This window comes from Dromaius novaehollandiae, chromosome 1, assembly GCF_036370855.1.
Source record: "Dromaius novaehollandiae isolate bDroNov1 chromosome 1, bDroNov1.hap1, whole genome shotgun sequence".
Lineage (NCBI taxonomy): Eukaryota > Metazoa > Chordata > Aves > Casuariiformes > Dromaiidae > Dromaius > Dromaius novaehollandiae.
The window spans coordinates 161,473,556-161,494,858 of record NC_088098.1 but is presented as its reverse complement, the minus strand read 5'-3'; the positions used below and the strand labels follow the sequence as shown (position 1 = coordinate 161,494,858).

Here is a 21,303-nt window from a genome sequence, read left to right as displayed (position 1 = left end):
TTCCGCGTAATATAGAGAAGAACCAAAAAAAGAGTAAGAGAATATTAATTTCAAAGACCTCGCCACTTCAGCTTAGGAAATACTGAAGCAGTTTGTACACCACAACAGATTGCAGGCGGTGATCTAGGAACAAGGAACTGAAAAGAATTTCTTGGGTCTTGGCTTATTAGAAGAAGGGAACTGGACTCAAGTGATCAAACTGTGTTCTGAAAGTAGTTAGCTTTTTTTCTGTGCCTCTCTTAAAAAATTAGTCTAATGTCTTTTGGTATTGTTTGCGAATGTTTTGTGAGTTACAACCCTTCTTTTATTTATATTTTATATGCTGATTAGCAAGCTGTTCTAAATACACAGATCCGAGATTCTGCCTTCCTTTCTCACTCGCTCTCTTATTTCTCACTCTGCATGTTTTTTTAACCTTGATTTCTTATAGGGGTACTAATAATCTCATTGCACTAAAGATTTTAAGAATGCATGGTTGTTTGGACTAGTAACAAAGTGTACTGCAGTATGGAGATCGATTTTAAATGTGGTGTGAATTTATAATGTGGCATGAAAAAATCAGCAGGCCTTGCCTATGGGTAAGGTCAGTTAATTTAGTTTCACTAGCTTTTCTAATAAATATTGGGCATGTCTGCCATTAGTAGTAGATAATTTGACCAAAACCAGAAGTGTTAACCCCATCTACTTTATTCAGTCTGTTCTTTGGATACATACAGTAATTCTGGAGTGTGCAAATGTAAGATGAGGGGGACTGTGCAGCAACTCTTCCATTCTGAGGTTTGGCTTAGCTGCCTTTCTGCACCTAAGGCACCATAAAGTTTCCATCTTTCATTTGCCTTTAATCTTTCAAGTCAATCATGTCACATGACATCATCTGACGGCATTAAGATGTGTCCAGTGCATCCTCTTTTCCTTTGTTCTCATGTTCACTTCCAGTTGGCCATCAGCAATTATTTGTGCAGTGTCTGCCATCAAATTTGGGGAGTCCTTTTCAGGTTGGGTTCACAAGGATGCAAGGGGCAGGTGGTTTATCTCAGACCTCTCAGATGCTTTTTGTGGTAGTCATTTGTAGGTAATTGGAACTATGGAGAGATAGATGAGTTATGCTGTGCAGCTCAAACTAAACTTCTAGAGTCTTATGCTTTAGTTCTTGGAAATTCTCAGTTTCAGTGTTGAAATTAAGTGACGATACATATGAAGTTAACCTTAGGGTCAAAAGCTTTGAGACATCATACACTTTTCAAGACATCATAGGATTCCCCCCACCCCACCCCCGTTTAAGCGCAAATAATCCTTTTATTTGAGGAACATTCAGTTTTCTTTAGACTTGAATAATTTTGTCCATTTGGCTTGCTTTGCTAAATTTCTTCACAGGCAGATACATTCATTTCTCTCTGAGATTTGTTGAAGTGCTTTGAAATAAGACTTTACAGAAAAAGGTAGAGGCAGGGTAAAGGGGTAGGCAGTTCTCCAGATGCTTAAATGAAATAGCACACTAGCAATTTAGCAAGAACTGTTACTAAAGGCAACTGACTTCCTGTGTCAAAACGATGAAGAAGCTAAAAAGAGAAAATCATAATTGTTGTATCAAAACTATTCTACTGCTGCTTACTCATCTGTTAAAAATTGTCAGTATCAGGAAGGGTTTTGATGGTGCCCTGCTGCTATGTCAGTGTAACACATGCTTCAGGCACTTGCTTCCATACTGCATTCCAGGTCATTGATCAGACTCAGCAGGCAAAATACCGGGAGCTACATGACAAATCTTTGATTCACAGCTGGGACCAAAACTACGTATCATAGTAAATGAGTCAGTTAAACATCAGTAGTTTAGCAAGCGTGAAAAAAAAAATTACTGTGATATCATTCATGGTTCCTTGCAAGCTTTTATAGTGAATGAGTTGGCACACAACTTTTTATTGTGCTTCTTCTCAAATCTTAAATTAAAAAGTGTGGGGGGGGGGGGTTGAGGGGGTTTTTTGGTTTGTTATATTTTTGAAGAGCTTACTTATCTCTTGCATAAGTTAAAGCTATGATATTACTAGAGGTGCTCAAGCAAAATCAGATCATCTTCAGGACTTTTTTCTGTCCTAGTTCTTGTGGGGAGTAAAGGTTCCCCTAACAGGTGTTCTGAACTGCTTTCAAGTCTGTTATCTTTCTGACTGAGGCTGTATTTTGAAAGAATACAGTTAGACTGACAAAGCCCAACTATATTAACTACTCTGCATCTGAAAGAGTATTTTGTTTAAAAGCTTGTATCTGTTGGATCTTCACAAAGAAAAAGGATGCAGCTAATTCTGCTTTAGCTAAAAGGCTTATAATTAATCAGGGAAACAAACTTCACCCTTTAATTTCAGTTCAAGTATGCTTATACCTTTTGACCTTTAGAAGTGCTTATTTTGAGGTATGTAACACAGAAATGCTTTCAGTAGGAGATACAAGTTCCATTGCAACTTCACCATGTTCTGAAAATTGTATTAATTTGATTTAAGCAGGAATAAATGTAGTACTGTGTTTTCCCAAGACCTTGGTACAAACTAAGAAATGTGAAACCCTTTCAATACTGTTAATGTAGTAGGATTATTAAATGTACAACGCTGTTCTGACCAGTGGAGCAGGTCAGTTAGTGTGTATAACTTATTAGTGAAGAGGGGTGAAACGGAGCAGTATGAAAGAGCTGAACTGGGGAATAATGAAAGCAACAAAGAAAAAATATAGAGGAAGAGAAACAACACAGAGTCCTCCACAGGATAAGCTCAATGGCTGTGAAAATAATGAGATACTTTATGTAGTCGTTGAAGTCTACGAAGACTGTGTTCTGTCTGTAAATTTCTATTATCTGATCTGTTGGATGTACTGAGAACTAGAGGAAGGAGATTGCATGTGCATATGTCCTCAATTACAAACTATAAATAGAAATTGAGGATGTCTCCTATGTACATTGTCCCAACATAACTATTTTTTTCTTTTTTTTTATTTTCAGGGACAATTGGATTCTTTGCATGCTTTTGGTTTGTAACCAAAATATACAGCGTGGTAAAAGTTGACTGAAGAAACCAATGTAAAGAATTAACACAGAAGAGGTTTAATCTTCATTAACATAACCTAAAGACCTGGTCTAGTTGATGAACTTGGGCTTTATCAGAAGTATTGGCTTCCTGTTCTTTGAGAATGATACTGAATATGCAGCTGCCCCAAACACTTTTTCCACTAACACGTTTGTATTGTGACTTTACAACCTGTTTTCATTCAGATCTTAATGAAGATCAGAGTTAAGATATTTATGCATTTGTAAATACAACTATACTTTAAAAGAAATGTTAAATTCTAACAGCAGAATAGAAGTGGCTATATTACACAACTTAATGATACTTCTGATTAAAGTACAACTGTAAATAGGATTTTCTAGCTTGGTAGGTGGGATGAATTATTTTTCTTTGAGGGAAATGAGACTTTTTATTATGCTAACTTTGAAGGATGACTCTTTAAGAAGTGTGCTTTTAGTTTGGATGTGATTTTTATTTTTTACTGGTATTATGTCCATAAATATTCTGATTTCTGTGATTTCATTAGTTTCAGTGTTCTTGGCCTTTTAAACTATGTGCCTCTGAGTCCTTGAATTTATAAATTCATAATCTAATAAATATTGTAAAAATGTCTTTGGTGGGTCATTACATATAAGTTCATAAAAATCTGTAAATACAATTATACTGAGGAGGGATGCTTAAAAACTGCATAAAGTATTTTATGGCATTTTCTGTGGTTGTTTAATGTATATTGACACATCTTTAAATCTGCAAGAGATACAGTTATTTGTGCTACATGACTATAACACTAAAATGTGTTCATGACTATAACACTAAAATGTGTTCATGACTATAACACTAAAATGTGTTCATGGCGCATGAGAATGAAATTATACACATACTTCACAAAACACTGCAGCACTTAGCCCAGATACTTTTTCTCTGAGGTTGCTATGGAATTGTTAATATGTTGAGAGGATCTTAATGCGTGAGTCAGCATTCACTGCTGATCGTGCTTTTAAATGATCTTCATGATGCGTATTTTATATGGCAACTATTGCTGATTGTATGTAACAGGTTAAAAAACAAAAATAAGAGATTACTATTTTTGCCTTATATTAAGAGACTAATGTCAATTTCAGATGACTAGAGTTAAACCTAGATTCACTTCTTTTGAAAATGGAGTGATTTGTTCATATCTTGTTCAGTAATTTAGTTTCCATTTTACTTTTGGCATGTTTTCACAAGTCCAGAATAATTTTATTTAAAATTAAACTGCATGTACTGGTTGTCATTCATAAGGGGTTTTTTATTTTTCTCTTTATTGGTTTACTTTTCTAAAAGACCTTAACCTAATGATGCTTGAATATTGATTTCAATAAAAATATCTTTGGTTAAGGTAACTTGTCATTATTAACCTCCTCAGAAATCGGTATGTAAGAAAGCTTCAGGTAGCATTTCCCAAAGCGCTGGGCTCCACGGCCCCTCCCGGATGAACCACACCTCTCCTACTCCACCTCTCCCCAACCACAGTTGTGTTCAGATGCTGTGAACAGGATTGTTCTCATGCCCCTCCCCACGTGCAGTCACTAGGAAATGCTGGTTTCAGATACGTCTTCCATGTTTTACGTTCAAAACAGGAAAAGGGCGAGTGTGGTTAGCAAAGAACAAATATCTAATACAGTGAGAGCTGTAGTGTGAACTCTTGATTTAAATTTTAAACAGTATAAAATTTAATATTCTTAAATTCCCTGTTTTTGTGATCACCTGCTGTAAGTACACGCACTGCTCAAAATCAACGGTTACTCATACAAATGTGAAGGCGTAGTTTGAGAAACCTGAATTGATTATGTGCATTATTGAAATATGAATGTAATAGATGCTCAATTTCAGTGTAGGGAACTGAAAACAGATTCTTGTGAGGTATTTACAATTGTTGTTTAAGAATCTGTTTAATATAAGTGTCACCATCAGCAGAGTATGTATATGGATTTGAAGCCAATCAGTGGTATTTCCCTTTTTTCCTCCAGGCTAGTTGACAAATCATGACTGCTTCTTAAATATCTTATTTTCACCTGTAAATGTGCTTTGTGCACAGTATCGTCATCTTCTGGAATCTAAACCTACTGCATACACATTTTTTTCAAGCAGCCTTTGCTTGTAATATTGTAACTGTTTTGGAGTCTGAAATGGTCAGGCTTTGGTGTACAGTATTTGAGATAACCCAGAAAGTTTACTATATCATAGATTTTACAGAGGAGCTGTTCTAAAGTTGTTCCATCCGTAGAAACCCATTTATACCTCAGAATATTTCCAAAGTTTTTTTAAGTATTTGGAGCTTCTGGTGTGTGTTAGAGGATCCAAATATTCTACTGTGTACCATACCTGAACTTCAGATCTCTTGGGAGGCCTGGGTTTTTGTTTAAGCTTTCAAAATACTGGCCTCTTCTAAAATTTTTCTATAGGGCGCTTTCTTAAAATGTACTCACTGCACAGATTTCTAAGAAAATGTAACCGAGTAGAAGGTTTAAGGGGTAGGAACAAACTGTTGAGCTGCATGAAGACAGCGCAAATGTGGACAAAATTATTTCAGAGCAGCGTCAATTTTTTGGTGGTCGGTAAATCATTTTAAAAACTGATTCTTCAGGGTTTAATGATACTGATGTTCTTTGCCAAATTTAGTCTGAGAGTAATCTTCAGTCCAGATCTCTTTCGGGGTATATTTTATATATTTTGGGTATATGTAGGTATATTCACATGTTTCTGGAACACCCCTTACTGTCATTCTGGGGCTCAAGACATTTTGAACAGTGGTATCCCACAGAGCCCATCCTGGGATGGACAGCTCTAATTACAAACTATCGATATCTGTGGATGGAGGAGAAAGCCTTTCCTATGTGGGGTCCTAGGAAGGAGGTAGATGGGCTGTCTGGTTGTTGGATAGTGAGCTAGAAGGGAGGTAGCTGTCTTCTCCATGCTGGGTTGTCTGAAAAATGCTTTAAGTGAGTACTTCAGCCATGTCATTGGTTGCGCCCGTACTTTTTTTTTGAACAGGATGGAATTCAGGCAGGCATCTGTGAACTTTGAGGTTCTTGGAATTACACTAATCTGAAAAAGCTGTTTGAATCAACAGGAAACAAAAGTCCTTTTTCAGTCTGAGCTGATGTGATACAAATCAAATGTTGAAAGATGAGAAACACCATTTTAGTAATACTAGTAAAGGCAAAAATACAAAGCCTTGAGTTAAGAAAAATGGGCTGGACAACATCTGTACTTAAGCAAGGGTGGAGAGAAGTGAGGACTGAAAGATTTTTAAAGGGAATGGTGAGGCTTTGGTGTATTTATTTGTGGCCAGTAGAGTTTGAAACTGTGGCCAAGTAGTTCTACTAAGCTTTATGGCATTGCTGGGGAGGGGTTGCAGTAGCCAACGGGAAGTGTTATCAATCCTGGCTATATTAGCAGTGCGTAAGAAGTAAGCTGAGATTGCTCAGTGAATTATTGTTACTCAGCTGATAGAGGTCTTGAGTGTTTTGCAGGTGAGGAATAAGTTGCATATGATCATACAATGAAAAATACAGTAAATCCTTAATAGCTGGTATAAGTTTTGTGTTTGATGGTTGCTAAACATTGTTCTGAACATCTCATTTTTCCTTTTTTTTTTTGATTATAATTGAAAGTTGCTTCAGGTTTGGATTTGATTTCTCTGCTCCAGCTACCCCAAATATTGAATTTTATGAGGTAGAACATTGATAAGCTAAGCTGGTGTGGGATATGAGTGACCATGTCTTTATGCCATGAAGCTAAATGCTGTCCTCTTTGTGTTTTACCATTTTGCCTGATAGCTTCATTTCTGGGAGCAGCTCTACCTCTTCACGAATTTTCATTAAGTTCTTGCTCCCAAAATAGTATGTTCATCCAAGTTAGTTCTCTCTCAAATCCCTGCTTGCTCCCTTGCACTAATTACCACCCATCTAGAGAACGTGGCATATTGTGCAAAGAGCAATTTCATCTCTGCTTTTTCATCCCTTTCCTCCTTTCAATTACTGTTCCTCTGACAGCTGCTTTCACTTTCAATGATACTCCTGGCCCTTGCTTTTGGAGCACATCACAACTAAGTATTTTCTTACAGGAAAGAAGATTACTTGTGCAGAGATGTTCTGGTCTTCACTAAAATATACTGTTTCCTACAATTCACCTCTGATTTCACTTTTATTCTCAGTGTCCTGCTGTTTCTCCTTCTACCAGACAGTTGATAGTAACCTACTTACACAGCTGCATAAAGCTGACTCCTGAAATGTTTCTTGTATTATCTCATATATTGAATTTGTGCACATGTGCATACACAAGTGTATGACACTTCAGACTAAAGCATAAACCTGAAGGGACTACTGTGAAATGTAATTTATCAGTTGATTATTGTATGGCTGCCACCATGGGTTTTCTTTCCTTTTATTTGAAACATTTGGAACTCGTTGTTGAGATGAGGGTAGCTTAACTACTTGTAAATCAAATGTGCCAGAAGATAACAAACGAAACTTGTCATGTTTGGATGACAGTACAGTCTTGCAGCTTCACAAGATTCCAGCACTTTCAATGAAAAAGGAATCTAAACTCTTCCTTCCCCCAGAGGCATTTTAGCATCACCTGCTGGCCAGAGCAAGTATAAACTTTTAAACCACAGGAGCAGAGTTAAGGGTATGATAGGAAGGGTCTTACTAAAGCATTCTACTAATAAAGGGTGGGTTTCTTTTTCTCTTTTTTTTAATCCTTGACATTATATCTTTTATTATGTACGGTAATTTCAAGTTTCTGGAAGGAGGTAACCAAAAATCAGGGTACAGGACAATATTGGTGATTGTACAAATAATTTATCTATGAAGATGTTAGATATCTGCTTGGCTCCTTTGTCTAATATGGGCATACAACTAGACAAGGGTCCTTTAGAGTTAATAACATTTCAGATATGCAGTCTTGCTTCATAAGGATTAATTCTCCTATTAACTAAGATATCTACACTGATACCTTCAAACAATTTTTCTAAGTTCACAAATAAAAGGGATGCTTCAGAGCTGGCCCTGAAAGGCTTGCCAGCCTGGGCTGTGAGACTGGTTGAATGCTGCATGCACTGTTTCCCAGTTTCATACTTGCAATAGTGTCATGTCCTAATTTCTGAACAGTTGCATGACTGTAGTTTTGCTACCACTGACATAAGACTTCGGATGTTTTTTTCCTTTTCTTTGATCATGGCAAGTCAATCAGATAGTAGATTTATTTTAATTTTCTTCTCTGTTTTGGGGGAAATTCTATATTAAGTTAGTGAAAACATTTTTCCCATCTTTCCAATGACTATTTTGAAACATTTATTTTGGTTTGCTCAAAATTACCTATTCAACGGAGGTGCTTAAAAATCATAGAACAAACTGACTCATCTATGACTATTGTGATAAAAAGTGAATGCGGTGACCTCCCAATGGGATAGTCACATGTGCTTATATGGTCCAGCCACTACTTACTCTTCTTTTTGCTGAAAAAGAGGAGGGAGAAGCAAGTTTCTCATTCACTGGAGAACGTGAAGGTGGAGAGCTGTGAAGGTGGGCGAGCTGTGTGCTGTTCCTGCCTTATTGCATGCACTGGGGTTGAGCAGCTTTGGGATATTATTGAGGAAGTCAGCGGGCAGGCGGGGAGGCCTGTCCTCTCCTTCCTTGTCTCAGGGACACAAGAAGCAGCAGAGTCATGATGTTCCTTCTCCAGCCTCACTTGGGAGCTACCAGCCACAACAAACAGAAGGTCAGGCCTGTTTCCTACTTTTTTCCCCAGGTTCTCCCAAAGACTCCTAACTGTGCTCTTCCTTTTACCTCACCCTCTGGAAATTGCTTGTCCCCACTCACTGCAGCAAGGGTAGTGAGACAGCTGAGAAGAAATGGGTGTTCTATTCTGTCTCCCTTTTCCTGGGGACAGCAGTAGAGCTACATTACACAATTATATACGTTTTCCTGCTGCATAACATGTGATCAGAATAGCCTCGAGGTAGCTGGAGAGCAATGCAAAGGGAAGCAGCAGGTGGCCTTATGTTAACTGTTTATTCCAGAAAGCAAGGAGACAGTAGTCACTGCAGACAAAAACTGCAGAAAGGAAGAAAGAGGTTATCTTTCCTTCAAAAAGGACAATATCCAGAACAAGGGGACAAAGCCCAAATGAAGAATTCATTACTGTGCCAAGAAAATGCTGGTTTATTAAAACATAGTCTTTAGAATCAGGGTGTATAAGTTTCAAGCAGGGTGTTTCTTGACAGAAGACATGTCTTGGCTCCAGAATGGAGTTTCTGAAGAGAGCACCACAGGCAGAAAAATTTAGGCAGATTAGGAACATGACTCTAAATCCCCAGAGATTTTCTTGACTACTAGATTATTTTAGGGTTAATATGTCTCTCATTCTGTCTTTCTAAATAGGTTTACAGAATTTTTGTTTGTTTGGCTTTTTTTTTTTTTTTAAGTTCCTCTAGAGAATGGGAAAGAATTTTGAATCTCAGTGTTTTGTTGGACAGGAAACCATCTCCTGCCCAACTCATAACTAACAGGAGGATTGCGGGTAAAATAACCCATGCAAGCCATCTATTCCCCATGTAATTTGATGCAGAAATATGCTTCTGCATGTTGTAAGATGAGTCTTGGTACACACTGTCCAAAGACAGAAATATCCAGCAGAAGACAGTACAGGCGGAGACAGTCTGATTGCCCATCTCTGTGCAGGACTGGGCATGGAAAATTGTAGCCCTGGAGTCCTCAGTCAAACCACTGCCAAAGAAAAGGGGGAGAAGTAGAAAATAGAGACTGCATGCAAAATTTTAAGACTTCTAAATTTGCAAAGAGATCACAGTAAAGACAAATATTGCTTCTTGACCTTTTAATCAACTTTGAATCTTCACAGCCTTAGCAAATACAGAGGAGATGGAAACACTACTAGGTCATGATACTAGTACACAGAAGAAATCCATTTAACTCATGGCAAGCCATAACACTGAAAAAAATAATAGATGGACAAATAAATTTGTTCTTAGAAAGCTTGTACTAGTCAAAAAAGGGCTCTACTAACAGAAGTCAAGCTCCAAAGGAAAATATGAGTTGTATAGGCCAAACTGAAATCTTGATTCCTAGCTCTTTTTAATATCAATAGTCTGTGCCTACGGTGGGTACTACTAATAGTTCAGCATCTGGTGGGTGGGATGATAGGGAAAAGTAAACGTGATAATTTGGAAATGTAAGATGATGCAAAGTTTTAATTCTTAAAAAGAAAAGAAAAGATCATTCTGTTGGTGCCAAGAATTTATTGAATGGTTTTATTGGTTCTTTTTGGTAAATTTGTTGGGAATGTGAAGGAATTGGGTATTTTCAAGAAGTGATCGTACAGAAGCTGATGTTAAGGAAGTTTGTTATTGTTAATGGGATCAAAAACATAGGACAGAGTGTAAGAAGATGACTGCTGTCATAACCCAACCTGGGCAAGACCACCTTCCTATGCAGTGGTGACCTTCTAGCACCTGCAGTCAGAGGTGTGCTTCTACCCTGCTCCATTGCCTCCTTAAATTACATGCAGATCCTTGAAGATGGTAGAGAGTCTGAGATCACCCCTCCACCCCACCAAGCCTTGCTCTTCTGTGAGTCTGTGATCTGATAATATTTCAGATTTTTAGAACCCTTTTGGTCTTCTCTCTCTTTCAACCGCTCCTTGGGTGCAATGACAGCTAACCTCCCATTCTCAATGTCCCCAGCATCTCAAAGGGGGTCTCCATCACTGTCACGCTCACTAAAATTTATGAATGCCACCCTGCAGGCTTGATGCTTCTACTATATGTGTTTCTGCTAGGATGTGTAGGAATGTTATTTTCATTTCTGGGGCTTTATTAATACAAAACAAAACAATTGAGGTTAACAGATCCCCAAACTACACCCGTGGCAGGCGATAGCTCTCTGCAAAAGTACCAAGCACTGAGTGGCTGGCTGGAGTACAGTATGCTGGGTTGCCTTGGAAAATGCTGCAATAGTATCAGGAAAAGATCACAGTTTGATACAGCCATATTCCAGCCCTTCACATCTGTGCCTGTGTATATGTATATTTATATATATATATATATATATATTTCTCTCTTGTATGCTTTCATGCAGCTTCTGGGCAGTACCTGCATATTGCTCAGTGGAGGTGTATGAGGAAAGGCATCTTATTGGCAGTGGCAGTGTCCACAGCAGGGGTAGATGTTGGTGTCTTTGGGCAGCTACAGGGATAGGACTAACAAATTAGTAGTAATTGTAACCCAGTCCTTTCATCAGAATTTTTGGCAATTGGCTGCATCTTTTCACTCCCACCTGGCCAGCAGTTCTCACCCACCAGCAGTTTCCCTTTTCTCCCCATTAGCTGTTCTTCCCTGTTGCAGGCTCCCAGAGCTGCCTCCCAAAGTTTTTGTTATAAAGTGCAGCCACCAAGGTTGGGGCTAAAGATTATCGCTTGGAGAGCTTTGGCACATGGTGTGTTCCTTGGGGTCCACAGTAAAGGAGCTATGTAGTAAAGGGGCACAGACTGGCATTATTCAATTACCCTCTGATGTTTTGGGGAGCAAGGTTTATTCCTGTGGATGAACACTGGCATGATTTTTACATGTGGAAGAGTCTGAAATTGTCCTAGAAGAACCAAGTGTAGCAGCCTCATTTTCAACTATTTTAATAAGAACTGAGCAACTAAACGCCACTCCTAAATATCCCAACACCAGGATGGTTAATCAGGCTGACTGTCGTTATCTGTGAGGTGTACAAGTGGCTGCTGGAGTAGCTGCCACTCACGGCAACACTAAATATAAATCACAGCATTAAAATAAAAAGCAGAAGAGGTAGGCTGTGCTGCAGCTGTGCTGCCATACTGAAAGCACCACATGATCTTCTTGATGCGGTAGTCAAAGAAAAACATGTAGTTGTGTAGCATCGCACATCTCCTTAGTGAAACCCTGGAAGGCAGCTTCTTTGCAGAAATACGGCTGCAAGATATTTTTCTTCAGTATGTTTAGTGCACAGATTTCTCTTGAACTTTTTATCACTGTTTCCACAGACCATCTTTTTTGAAGAATGTGTGCATCTACCATCAGTGATAATGGTTTTCCGTATAATATATTGCACATTTCTCCTGGCGAAAATTATTTGTAATTTTTACTTTCAGTTTAACTTAGGTTTAATTGTCTCGATTTAAGCCTCTTGTACTAACACTAAGCTGCTTTTGTTTTTACTTTGGATCCAATAATTTTAATGTTTCCTCCATATGGCAGTGGGTTTTCAAAGGAAAAAACAAGATCTGAGATGGAGTTATATGAATGGATTGAAAATAGGAAAGTGAAACTAAAAATATAAATAGGAAATATCAGGCTAATGTGGCATATATAGGGAACTCATGAACGATATAAGCATATGACTAAAATTTTCACATCTTACGCTCAGCCCTTCTATATTTATGGGTGATTTTCTATTACTTCAGCAGCAGCCTGATAAACAGCACAGCTACTCCACTAGGATGACTGCCAGAGAATAACAGTTATAAAATACATTTCAGTGACTCTAAACAATGAATTACACCGCCTTGTCAAAAGTATTTTTGTCAAGCATAGCTGGTCTGTGAGCTTATTCTGTGAGTGTAATGCACTTGTTTAGCTAAGTTTCCTTTACATTCAGTAGGATTATTAGCATAAATATGAGTCTGCCAGTCCATTTTTAGTCCAATACCTCCCTTTGAAAATATTTAACCATTTGTGAAATTGATAAAACCAATGCTGCTTTACTTGGACTAAGAAACTGGTGTCCTCTTCCAGATTTGGCTGTGTCCTGGGAGGAGGTTGTCACCCAGGCTGTGGAGCAGCATTCCGAAAGGGCGTAAATCAAGGATTATTTTCCTGTTAGATCTGCAGACTAAAATGTTCATGAGAACACCCCTAACTCATTTCAGTCAAAACATGATAGGTTAGCCAAGATCTCATAACTTTAAATCAGCTGATTTTAACTACAAACCTTAGGAGCAAAGATATGATCCTTTCTCTCAAGCCCATGGGCAGTGGTTCAGGAACTGCTGCAGCTGGTTGATCATTTATAACTGCAAGATATGTGAATCCACCTGAAACTGAGTCTCTACATAGTTTTTGTTAAAGCAGGACTCCATTTTCACTGTAAAGAAGATCCGAGATTTGGGAAGATGGCTATCTGCCATGTTTCTTTATCTTCTAGCACTCTTTTATTTCTCTTTAAATGGTAGATCACTCTTCAGCAGCAGGATACCCCTAAGATATGAAGCTTTTCAGTCCTTGGCCAATCCAAAAGTAGCCCAAATTGCTAGTGAACAAATTTGCTCTCATGATCACATTGAGATCATGGCATACAGTGATCTATAGGAGATGACTGAGGATTCTGGTCTAGTTCTTTGCAGAAAAATGTCAGTTCTCCACACCATCAAAATCATTGTGACAGCTACTACTTTTCATGCCACTGCACTGACAAAACTAAGGATCAAATGCAAATGGAAAGTGATTTCCATTATATTCCCATAATGTGTGTCACTACAAGGTTACTGAGATGCAGTGGTGGTGTGTTCCTGGTGGTCATGATGAATGTGGAGGATAAGGTCAGCAGATGCTTCAATTTGGGATCTGTGACGAGCACTGCATTTACATTAGCCTTGTCCACACTGAAATTTTTGAGAGCACCCAGCTTCATTTTGGTATGATGCGTGGCACAGAACAAAGATGAGTTAGGGGGGGCCTTACATGACACTTTTACCTCTTCAGCCAAATAAAGTGAACATAAAAACTCAGTTCTAATTTATGCTAAGAGAAGAAAGGAAAATTTAGTATTTAAAATCCTAACGGTGCCCGAACATCACACGTGGCGCGCTCTTGTTTGTTAGTTTGTAAGTGACTGCTGGTTTTCCCAGCGGCTAGAGCTTACTTCAGGACCTGTGTGGAGTCTGAGGGAGTTTTGCTGCCGGTGATAATGGACTGTACTTAAGGATAGAGGTATAATGTTGCTATTGATTTCCTACTTCTGATGTAAGAGTTTCCATTTCTTGCTGGGACATATGGGTACCTGGATTATTTGATGAAAACAAAATCATTTCACTTCATGTCTCTCATATTGAAATCATTCATGAAATCTTATCACATGTGCCAAATCCTTTTATTTTCTTTATAAAAATGAGAACATGACCTCATTAAAGTGGTGTGAGACTTCAGCCTTTAGATGTTTAATGGTCTTTTAAAAACTTTTATTTTGAGATATGCTGCTCTCTGACATGACTGAAGACAATAGCATGTAAACTGAGTTTTAGAGTGGCTATATTCAGAGCAAGCGTTCTTACCTTCTTTATCTTGGCAAATTTACTGATTTGTAAAATTTTACTAGAAATCAGTCAAAGCTCTATTTTCCAGTTTTCTTTTTTCTTTTTCCCCTCCTCCCCTTCAGTCTGTTAGAGTGGTAAGTATTCTAGATTTAATTTCTCTGACATTTCTTTAAATGTTTCTTTCATTTGTCATTATGTCAAAATGGAGCATAATTTCTGAAGCTAGCAGCAACCTAATCCAAACTGCTACTACCACAGGGCTAAATTATAAAAGACTAAAAAATAATGAGAAGTGAAAGCTAATGTTTACAAACTTTCAGAGTAGGATTACATAAAAACTGGATACTCCTTAGAAGTCCCCTTGCAGAGAGCTGTGTGGGGAAATGAATTTGTCAAAGCTCACCAGGTTTTTTTTGAGATATTTTCCCCTCAAATTTCCTAGTGCTGTTCTTCAAACACAGCTGCAGTAGCTAGAAATACCTTTCAGAGCTGCATTGAAAGGCCCTTAAACATCTTTCTTTCATTTCAGTGTGCTCTTTGATTAAAGTGACGCTTTCTAGAATAGGAAGGTTTCCCGTTCCCAGCGGCATTACGCGGAGCACAGGTGCCATTGCGCACAAGTGTCGCAAGAGTCTTCCTCAAGTGTCGCTCATGCTGACATCCGAACTACTGCCTCATGGATGCCTCATGCCACCGTCACTGGGTTGTGCTTGTCTGCGTGGGGTTTCTTAAGCTTCTTACGAATCATAACATCTGTCCAGGGGCTCTAAAAATGTAGGAAGTGGACCTGAAACCAGCAGATCTGATCAGCTGGCGTAGAGTCCACTAGAAGAGAAATCTCCAGCGCAGACACGCTTGCAGAAGAAATATTATTTGCTTGATACAGAAGTATCTGAAGCTCAGTTCAGAAATATCTAAACTCTACTGCAAAGTACAATAGGGACCTGAGCTATCAGCAACAGGATTTTCAAAAAAATTCTAAAACTGGCATTAGAAACATTTTTTTGGATATGATTTTCAGTATAACCGAAATTGGGTACTAACATGCTCCACTTTGGAAAAATAATGTCTCTGTTCTGCTTACCTTCTAGGAACCATCCTACATTTTTTATAGACAATTTTTTTCTTTCATCTTGGCACTTTAATACTGAATTTTTAGTTTGCCTACTAGTTCACTTGAAAACAAGTGTCAACCAGAGTTCAGCTGTCCTCTGTACAGAGAGCGCTTTAAAGACAATGCTCTGTGGCAGGCACATAAACAAAACCAAGGGACTATGCCATTTACACAAAACCCATTTCCCTCCCCCTTCCATCCAGTAAACAGCTTCTGGCTGCAGATTTGGTCCTTTATAGAAGAGATTTTTAAGATCCCAGATGACCTGTCCAACAGCCTGGTAATCCTCAAATCATCTGCTTGCCGTGCTAATGTGGAGATGTCACTGAAAAGGCTTGTTGACAACCTTCTGTTGCATTAAAGATAATGCTGTAAAACTGCGACTACCTTAGTCAGTTAAACTTTAGCACATGGTTGAATAAAACTTCCCTTTCTGACAAATTCAGAAAGACTGTTGACAGAAAAAAATTGTATGGAAAAATACTTCTGTCTTCCAGTTCGCTTTGGGTTAGAGTAAATTGACTCTGATCTCTATAACCTCTTGTGAACTCTTTTAAACTAACATTTTTAAAAGTTATTTTTTTCAGAAGTCTGAATATCCTTTCCATGCACATGCTCAGACAATATATATTAAACTATCTATATATCATATTTTATTAGTGTGAAGTCAAAAATATTTTAACAACCAATATGGCTTTACTTCAGTTACTTAGTTTTTACATTTTCACACAAAGTAAGTATTTTATTTTCAGACCTTAACAGGAACTCATACAGCAAAAAGACAGTAATCAAATACATTAGCAAGTGTCTCACAAACTGTCATATTATCAGCATCTACAAATCCTTGCTAGAATAGTCCAATCAATTTTTGTGTTGAGTAATAAATACTAATCCCAGCTAAACTGTTTTGTTACATATACAGCATGCTCTGATCCCAAAGAACTCCTTAATCCACTATTTTAATAATAGTCTATGGATTACGGGATCTATACTGTATATTGACACAATGTATTGAGTAAAGGATCTATACAAGAACATTTCTGTGATTCATTTTAATGGTGTACAAACCATCACAGTATTATGGTGTCAACAGCCTACAGATTATCTACTGGATTTCAAAGCATGTGGCAGCAAATCAAATTTAATGGGCCTCTCTAAAGGTGAAAACACTGTAAAATGTACTGGGAGAGAGGACTTTGAAATAAAACTAGAGGTTATATAAATATCAGTGAGCATTTATACATAATCTGCCATAAAATACACAGAATGTTTCACATTTTAAAATCTGTCAAAATAACAATGTTAAAAAGGGAAGCCCCCTTTCTTGCCCCCCTCCTCATCCACTTGTGCATCCCACTTCTCTCCTAGCAGCCTCATTTCACTCTCACAGCTCGACACCATTTCAAGTAGAAAAACTCAACATGGTAGTTTAAAGGAAAAAAAAAGTGTTTGCTCCAAATAGGTCTGTTTTTGTTATATTTCTGATCTTGCAGCATAACCAATCCAATTCTGCAACCAACCCTCACAGCAGCAATTTTCAACCCCCTTTGCCCCGTCGCCTGCCTCTCCTTAAGTAAACACGTTGGTGTTCGCATGGCAAAGGCTCTTGAGCACCATGTGAGACAGGGAGGTGTCCACAACACCTCCCTTCATCGGGGACCCGAGCTAAATGTTTAAATGGGACGGTTATTTTTTCCAAGCCCCATGTCTAACTAGGGGAAGGATACGCTCCTGAGGGTGGCAATTCAGGAAGCAGTCACAGTTGCTCTGAATTGCCCTCTTTTTTTGACTATGAAAGGTGCCTAAGGGGATTAGGCTGAGCGCACTGAGGTGAGGGTCTGTGACTAGTGCCTTGTCGCCGAGGCGCAATGTCGATAGCGTTGGTAGGCCCTAGTCTGGGGGAGCACTCTTCACAGTGGCAGAGTAAACACAGTGTTAGCAAGCGCAAGGTAATACACGTAAGAAAGAGTATCTTGAACTATTCATGTGCATTGCTCATCACTAAATGAACAGTTAAAGCTCAGGAAACAGACATACTCAATGCCAATAAAAACATATGCTCAATGTATAGCAGCAAATAAAATGCTGAGATGTATAAAGAATGAAGAAGAAAAATAATACTGAAACCACACTACTTTTCTAAAAATATCATATGCTCCTGCCTGGAGTACTGGCAAGCACACCTCTCCAGTTCAAACTCTCGTACAAACTCTGTGTTCCAGTTGTTTTGTTTGCCCCCCTACTGCAATTTCTCCCAGTGTATAGAGCACATAGGGTGTGTGCTACTTCCCAATATGAAAATATATCGACTTTTCCGTATTTCATTGGTTCCATGCAGATGCTTTTCAATAATCTCCTCCCAAAGTTGCGTGGTACATATCTTAATTGGGTGTCAGCAAGCATTCAGTGTAATATCTTCTTGATGTTTAAAAATGGGCCTCTCACACTTGATATCATTTATCTAGTATTTTCTTTGATTTATTGCTGGACCTGTTTTAGTACTTTCTACTCCCCACAGCTTCAGCTTATCTACTGGCCATTCACTTATTGCAGATGTTTCTCCCATATCAAGCTTTCTTACTCTATCTGTTGGTGACCTGCCATCCTCCGATTTGGGTACCATCACTGTAGTGCCTTAGTGCCTCCCTGAGAGTCTCTTCATTCTATAATCTTTGAAAACAGTTACTGCAAATTTTGTTACTTTGGTATTTACTGGTGCTTGTTCCTGACATAAGAAAACGCATCCACATCCCTCATTGTTTGCTCTGTAGCCTGAGCATGTTCCTAAGTGATCCTTCCTACTCTCTAAGGGAGCTATCTGACAGTACCCGTGTGCAGGGACAATACTTCCTTCACGTGGATTGCCAGGCAAGTAAGAAAATGCCCCATAGCTAGACAGGGCAGCTGTGAGCTCCCAAAAAATATTTACAGACCAGCAGGTAATATCACTGTACCCCCTGACAAGGCATAGATACTGCAGGAACATGTCCGAGGTACAGAGTCACACAGGCAGGGAACAGCATTTCTGGGTAGGCACAGACAGCTCCCAAAGGAAGGACGGGCTATGTTACTCTGCAGAAAATAAATTTACTCAATTAGCTGGAGGTGGTGATGTAGCTTCCTTGGTAAAACGCCACAGAAATGAGTAAGAGCACCTTGAACTAAGCTGTGCTATGGTGTAGCACACAGACTGTGAGTCTTACTAAATCTCTGGGGTTGGCAAGAGAACAGAGTGCTTTTGTAGTGGTTATATGCAGGGGTTTTGGGCAGAAGGGGTTCCTCAGCCTTGGAATATAACTCATCTAGGGAAGAGAAGGGTTTCATTTCAAAGACAGTGAACCGGACTGAAAAAAGCAACCTCTAAAGATTGAACAAAAAATGCTCTCTTCTACTGTTAAAATCTGGCATTTTATTCATGATCTCACAGTACTGTTCAATCTGTCTGGTCTGAGATTTGGCTTATGGAGCATTGGCAAGTCATAGAAAACCTAAAATCATGTCACAGGCAAGGAACAGCTTGCCTGGGGGTGCCCAGGGGGCCAAACAGTAACTCCTGAGAGAAGGCAGGTGAGCCACGTTGCTCTAAGGAAAATGACGCTTGATCAGTTGTCTGGAGAAGAGATTGGGACAAACAAGAGGTATTTATCTTTTCTTAGGGGTTTCCTGTGATGTAGGGAAGATCCACATGTATAAGGCTGGGAATTTCCCTAGATTCAATAGGATGGTGGTAGGGTGGGCCCCCCTCCCTTCTCAAGAGGAGACAGCTGCTGCCTGAGTTGTGCTTTTGAGGTTGTTGAGAATGGAAAGCTGGGGTGCTTCAGGCCCTTGTAGACTGTAGAGAGTGCATTTTATTATTATTATTATTAATTATTATTTTTTCATATAAAATGGCCCTGACTCTATATACCAGGGCTATTCAATTCATTTTCACCAAAGTCTACTTTCCATTATGTTATATGCATAGGCTCTGGACAATGTACTACACCTGGTTTTATGGTCGATTAAAAGACTATGCACTGCTGGGATTTGATACACTTTGCAGTTCTGTTAAATATAATGGTGTAATGAACAGACATTGGAAAATTCATTTTTCACCTGTGACAGCTATTCAGTGTTTACTGGCTTATTTCTATTCTTACATCAAGAAAGCTTTGGGGGAGTTTCCCGAAATTTCTGGATGGCAGATTCTTTCTTGGGCACTCCTCCTATAGGAAGGAATTGTCCTAGCAGCTCTGGGCTTCAGCTGCATCCCTGCGTGTGGGCACGCTGTCAGCTCCGCACAGAGCAATGTGCTGGGGCCAGCTCCCCAGTTGCTGCATGCTTCCACTTTGGCTAGGAACCACAGTCAGTGTCAGGCCCTGGCTCCTGCTCTGTCGGGGAACCAGGCGCTACCGTCACAGCTTCAGCAGTGCATGGCAGCTGCTTCCTGCCTGGGAGCATGTGTGTCCTGCCTGGCACGAGAAATGCAGAGTTCAGCTCAGTTTTCCAAAAGGACAATAAGAAATACGAGGGCTCGGGCAAGGAGGCTGGAGGTGCCCGGAGGACTCCGTTCAGCTGCCTGTTTGTAGGTGTCTAGTGCCTCCTGAGATGATCCGTGCTGCGTCTTGAACAGATGCAGCAGTTCAGATGGGTGTGAGTCCTGTATCTGCTGCCTGGTGCAGATATCTCAGAGGTACTAGGGGCTTATGTTTAAATAATTGGATTGAGCCCCCCAGGTGTGTCACACCTTCTGTGAGGTCCAGGATTTACTTATTGTAGCCTGGACCCATGGAAGTTTGCTGTCTCAGATTGTAGCTACATAAGGTTCACAGCAGTAGTGTGGTTTCAAAGTGAAATCCACCACTGGTGCCACATATTGTGAGTTGGGTTGGTTCCCAAAGCAGCTGCAAAGTTTGGGAACTGGACGTCTTTTGGAGGGAACTAGACCAGAAGCTGTGCTCCAGTGCCTGTGGAGTATACCAGGGTCCAAGGCAGGGGGCAAGCCGCACCATCACGAGGTCTCCTAACATAGATGTGCCAACAGGAGATGGGTCGTGTACCATCAGGAACGCCTGAATCCTGAATTACTTCTTGTATTATATAAAGTCCAAGTGTGCCTCCCTACTAGCCTTTGACTGCTTGCCCTCAGCACTCTGTGACTCCACTGTTCCTTCCTCATTAATGCACGTTCTTTCCTGGTTCAAAATCCTTTTCCTTCCTTACCTTGCTCTTGCTTAGCCACCTATTTCTTTTATCATCTTTTTTATTATCTCCCTATTTCACTGCTATTTTCTGCTTTGGCAAGAGCAATCCCTTCATTTCCCTTCAATTCACTTCAAAGAAGCCAGTGAGGCACAACCAAGGTACCTTAGGAGATGCCACTGCTGGTTGCTGTGCTGTGAGGACAAAGAAAATCTCTCAGTGGCAGGATGATCCATGGCAGTGCTGTGAAGATGCCAGCCTCCTGGCTACTGCTGGGTACAAGAGGGCCACCTAAAATTCAAGAAAGTAAAGGCAGTGCTCTTGAAGAGTCAGGACACCCACTGGATGAGCGAGTGAGAGGTGGCCTGGCAGGTGTGCTCCTATTGCAGGAGTTTGAAGATATCTTCTGATGGGAATGCCCTGCTGAGACTGCCATTCCCTTGTCTGGCTCCTGGGATGGTCATGTGGGAGAGTCCAGAAGAAAGCACATCCACTCCACTCTTGCAGAAGACCCCTGGGAGATTCCCACCGGTGGCCTGCTCTGGCTAATGCCTGCGTTGTCAGCCACAGGCCAGAGCTCCCCTGCTTCAGTTGTCTGTGCATGTTTTGGTGGCTGGGAGG

The 21,303-nt window shown here is 39.8% G+C and overlaps 1 protein-coding gene across 1 annotated transcript in view; it reads left to right on the top strand.

The window, feature by feature from the left end:
• Positions 1 to 4,424, top strand: part of TM9SF2 (transmembrane 9 superfamily member 2) — a 28,867-nt gene extending 24,443 nt beyond the window's left edge. The window contains exon 17 of the mRNA XM_026119421.2: positions 2,984 to 4,424. Coding sequence (XP_025975206.2) covers positions 2,984 to 3,051 — 68 coding nt within the window. The 3' untranslated portion in view covers positions 3,052 to 4,424. The remainder of the gene's footprint in view (positions 1 to 2,983) is intronic.
• The last annotated feature ends 16,879 nt before the right edge of the window (positions 4,425 to 21,303 follow it).